At 43.6% G+C, this 5,000-nt stretch overlaps 1 protein-coding gene across 1 annotated transcript; it reads right to left on the reverse strand.

The window, feature by feature from the left end:
* Nucleotides 1-1,664: 1,664 nt before the first annotated feature.
* LOC102766741 (40S ribosomal protein S11-like) lies at nucleotides 1,665-2,230 on the reverse strand. Its single transcript, XM_015564526.1, has one exon. It carries the CDS (start codon nucleotides 2,183-2,185, stop codon nucleotides 1,709-1,711), a length of 477 nt encoding a protein of 158 aa, XP_015420012.1. The 5' UTR covers nucleotides 2,186-2,230; the 3' UTR covers nucleotides 1,665-1,708.
* Between the last annotated feature and the right edge of the window lie 2,770 nt (nucleotides 2,231-5,000).

The raw sequence follows: 5,000 nt of genomic DNA on the forward strand, positions 1-5,000 counted from the left end.
GAGAGAGAGAATACATGTGGTATAGAATGTAAGAAGACAATAAACTCAATGCCTATGTGAAAACTAAATGGAATGCAGTACTGAAGATTAGGTTTTCCCTTGAGTCTTTGTGGAGGACCAGAGCAGCTGAACGAGCTTGCTCCAGTGGAGTTCAGCTCAGTGTTTGCCCAAGCAAGCTGGAGAGGGAGGTGTGGTTATTTCTCTCTTCTCCGTGTTCAGCGTGGCTAGAGAGAGGTCTGGTTCCTGAGTAGGGGCAGCTGGGGATTGAGAAAATGAAAGAAAGAGACAGACACAGAGTTGGAAGGAAAAAGCTGGGGCCGGGTGGGACCACTGTCCTCTGATGGAGACACAGGGACAGGGACCCAGAGCCGATACAGCGTGTTTATTTTATACAGCAAAAAACAGGAAGTTTTACTAAAAACCAAGACAAAGGAGATTATGTGCATTCTTGGGTGGGCCTGAGTCATATTCATTCCTGGAGCTTGGCTGGATTTAAATAATAAAACCCACCCCCTGGCACCTGGGCTGAAGGTCAAGCTGACAACACTCCTGCCTCTTGGCAAAGCGTGTTTCCAGGACGTGGCTTTGCCAACGCCACTGGATTCAGCTGACAATAGTTAAAGAAATGCCCATGTGCCTTCCCAGGTGCTCTCTACAGGGAGGGAGTTTATCCTGAGTCTCAGGGGATTAAGAGGCCAAGGCCCGCCAAAGAGGGTGAGTCACCCAGCAGACTGGGAGGTAGTTGCCAGGGATTTTCAGAAGTTGGCTTCCTAAGAATCACTTCAGTTTGGATAGTTCATTGACACTGAATGACACTAGGAACCTTAAAAGGTTTATTCTTTTTCATCTGTTAATTTTGCATTTAGGAATCTAGCCTAAGGAAATCTTCAGAATGCAAATGTAGGGTTATATACTTGATGTTCTTCAGGCCAGCATTATTCCACAAAATAGTACTTAAATATTCATAAAAAATGCTTTTAAAATGGCATAGAAAAAAAATAAAATGGCATAGGAAAATACACCTACTATATTGAGCAAATTTAAAAAAAAATCAAAATTCTATACTGTATATAAATATGTTAAAATAAAATTACAGTCATTCATTTATTCACCAAACATTTATTAACACATAGATGTTTCAGATACTGTGGTAGGTGCTGATAGATGCATTTTTTTAAAAAAAACCACACCTTTATTGTTGATAGATGAATTTTTGTGTGTATATGAGTGTATGTGTTCATAGAAAAGACTAAAAAGAAATATTAAAAAATATTAACAATGCTTCTAAGTGATTGATTTACTGTATTTTTTTTCTGAGAGTCTCAAAATATTTATTATCCTTTTTTCCCCAATATAAACATAGATAATGAGGGTCTCACTAGCTCTCTCCGGTCTGTGATATGATGTCACAGGTGACTGTTTACAGCTTCATCCACTCTCAAACTGGTGGCCCAGGGCTACAAACTTCAGAATCCCTGGGTTCTCTTGTTACCCTCACAAATAGTAAGGGATCTTTCCCCATCCCATCTTCCTTCCCTCCCAGAACTTCTCCCCTTGGTGATTCCAGGGGACAGCCTGAAGAAAGAACTTTTCTTGATTATACCTGTGACTTAGCAGAATGACAACATCCATTTTATTTTTTTTAATTTTTTTTATTTTTTTTGTGACTGAGAAAATAACTTTATTTGGTTTTGGGCAGGCAGCCAGCTCAGAACTTCTGGAACTGCTTCTTGGTGCCGGCGGCCTTGGTGACCTTGAGCACGTTGAAGCGCACCGTCTTGCTCAGGGGGCGGCACTCACCCACGGTGACGATGTCGCCGATCTGCACATCTCTGAAGCAGGGGGACAGGTGCACTGACATGTTCTTGTGGCGCTTCTCCAAGCGGTTGTACTTCCGGATGTAGTGGAGGTAGTCTCGGCGGATGACAATGGTCCTCTGCATCTTCATCTTGGTCACCACGCCGGACAAGATGCGCCCTCGGATGGAGACATTACCGGTAAAGGGGCATTTCTTGTCAATGTAGGTGCCCTCAATGGCCTCCTTGGGCGTCTTGAACCCCAGGCCGATGTTCTTGTAGTATCGCGGGAGCTTCTCTTTGCCAGTCTTTCCCAGCAGGACCCTCTTCTTGTTTTGGAAGATGGTGGGCTGCTTCTGGTAGGCTCGCTCCGTCTGAATGTCCGCCATCTTCCCGGCCGCTTGAAAAAAAGAAAGCCACAGCGGCGTCCACGTTTCCTTATCGACTCTGACAACACCCATTTTAGACATCAGAAACAATGGGAGAAATACCAATATTAAAAACTTCTATACATCATTAAACACTCAGAACAATTCCATCAGGACAGGACTATATGACTCTCAACCCATAGTCTGAGAAATACTTGTCACAAGAGATTCTTTTTTAAAAAAAAAATTCTTTATTGTTGAAAGTATTCCATGTGTTCCCTTTTCCCCCCACTCACCCCTCCCAGTCTGCCCCTGCCCCCCAGCCCAGGCTTTCACCCGCCTATTGTCTGTATACATTGGTATGATTATATGCATACAAGTTCTTTGATTGCTTTCTTATCCCCCCCCTCACACCCACCTCCCCTTTCTGCCTTCCCTATGAGGTTTGATAGTCTGTTTGATGCTTCTATGTCTCTGGATCTATTTTTGTTCATCAGTTTATATTGTTCATTATATTCTGTAAATGAGTGAGATCATGTGATACTTATCTTTCTCCGACTGGCTTATTTCGCTTAGCATAAGGGTTCCTTTTTCTCCACATCCTTGCTAGTACTTGTCATTTGTTGATGGTAGCTATTCTGATAGGTGTGAGATGGTACCTCATTGTCGTTTTGATTTGCATCTCTCAGATGATTAGTGACTTTGAGCATGTTTTCATATGTCTCTTGGCCTTCTGTATGTCCTCTTTTGAGAAGTGTCTAGGTCCTTTGTCCATTTTTTAAATTGTATTATTTATCTTCCTTTTGTTAAATTGTGTGAGTTCCCTATAAATTTTGGAGATTAAACCTTCTTCAGATGTAACATTGTCAAATATGTGTATGTGAGTGTATGTGTTCATAGAAAAAGACTAGAAAGACATATTACAAAATATTAACAGTGGTTCTAAGTGATTGGTTTACTATAATTAATAAAAACAAGTTTGTTATTTTTTTATTGATCTTAGAAGAAAGGAGGGAGGGGAAAGAGAGAGAGAGAGAAAGAGAAAGAGAAAGACCAACACTGATGTGCAAGAGAAACATCCGCCGGTTGCTGGGAGACCATGAGATCCAACTGGAAACCTGGGTATGTGCCCTGACCAGGAGTCACCACTGCCTTTTGGTGTACAGGAGGATGCTCCAACCAACTGAGCCACACCAGCTAGGACTGATTGACTGTAATTTTTACTTTATTCTTTGTACTTCCTCTAATTTTTATATTTTCTGCAGGTTGTACATATTTCTTTTAGAATGGAAAGAAGGAGCATGATTATAAAGACGAGGCACAATCAAATTTGGGCGTTCCCCAGTAAATAACATTCATAAAGGTGTTCTTTCATTTGTGACTTCCAAAGTACAGACGGGACTGCTAGGCTAGGTTGCATTTTCTGCAGGCAGCTCACTAAAGACCTGCAGAGCCCTCCTCTCACCCCCACCCCTCAGTGTCTAATGCTTCTCCTTTCTGGAAGAGCGAGCATAAACCAGCAGAGCAAGTTGGTGGCGGCGAGCGCAGCGCATGCGGAGCTGAGCACATCTGAATCAGGATTAGCACCCTTGCAGCCGGACAGACGGGCCACTTGGGCAGCCTCACGTGTTCAGAGGACGACGGTCTGCTTGTGATTCTGAGTCAGAGGAGGACATGGAATCGGATACACCGGATGGAAACAAAGCAACGCGTGGAAAAAAAAGATGCTTTTGTGCCAAACGAGGTTTCTAGGCAGCAACTCATTTAACCACTTCAATGTCCCTAATCATTCAGCTTTGCTGACCTTTAGAACCTGTCTGATAAGCTCATCAGATTTCTGCAGTGAAAGAGCTGACGTATGCAGACAAGGCAGATCAGCTTTTGGCTCCTGCCTCACTTTCCAGCCTCATCGACGTCACTCCTCCGTGTTCCTGTCCCAACAAAAGACTGTCCTGGTGTCTATTTTTTGTCCTGGTGTCTCTTGACTTTGCTGTGCCCATGCTGGTCCCCCTCTGCCTGGAACGCCTTTTCTGGACCTGGCAGTCTTTTCAAGATTCAGTTCAAGTAGCACTGCCTTTGGGACACTCCTCTTGCACCACCATCTCCTCCAGCTGTCCCCCACGTCGCCCAGTTAAGCACAGAGCACACTGTATGTCTCCATGAGAGGGTCCTGGTTTCTTAGAAATCTCTGTGTGAGCCCCCTCAGTGCAAGGATATCCACCTCTCATTCCAGTGTCTGGCAAATACATGTTTGAACCAAGGAATTCTCAGTGAAGGATATACATGGCTTCTTTGGAGTCCAAAATGAATGATGAGTCCCATCTACCCATCAGTCCATCCATCCATGCATCAGCCCATCCATTACCCATAAGTCCATCATTCTTCCACCCAACAGTCCTTCAAATGCCTACTGTGAGCTGCACTGAGACAGACATGGCTACTGTCATCATGGAGCTTATAATCCAAAGGGAAGATAGATATCAAACAAACAATTCTAGCTTTATTTTTCTCTGCAGTGCTTACTATGAACTGAAATTCAATTGTATGTATTTTGTTTATTGTCTCCCTCTGACATAAGCTCTAGGAGAGCAGGGCTTTATCTCATTTACCACTGTGCCTAAAACAGTGCCTGCCACTTTGTAGTAACCGCATAAACCAGAACGGTATATGGTACCATTTAAAATATCCAGGGTGTTTAAAAAGATTCATTAAAAACAGCCCCCCCCCCCTTTTCAGGCATCTATACCAATAAAAGGGTAATATGCTAATTAGACTGGGAGACCTTCTGGGAGACTGGCCAGGGAGGGCAGTTGGGGGCGAGCAGGGCTGCAGGCAG

Source organism: Myotis davidii, unplaced genomic scaffold (assembly GCF_000327345.1).
Source record: "Myotis davidii unplaced genomic scaffold, ASM32734v1 scaffold581, whole genome shotgun sequence".
Lineage (NCBI taxonomy): Eukaryota > Metazoa > Chordata > Mammalia > Chiroptera > Vespertilionidae > Myotis > Myotis davidii.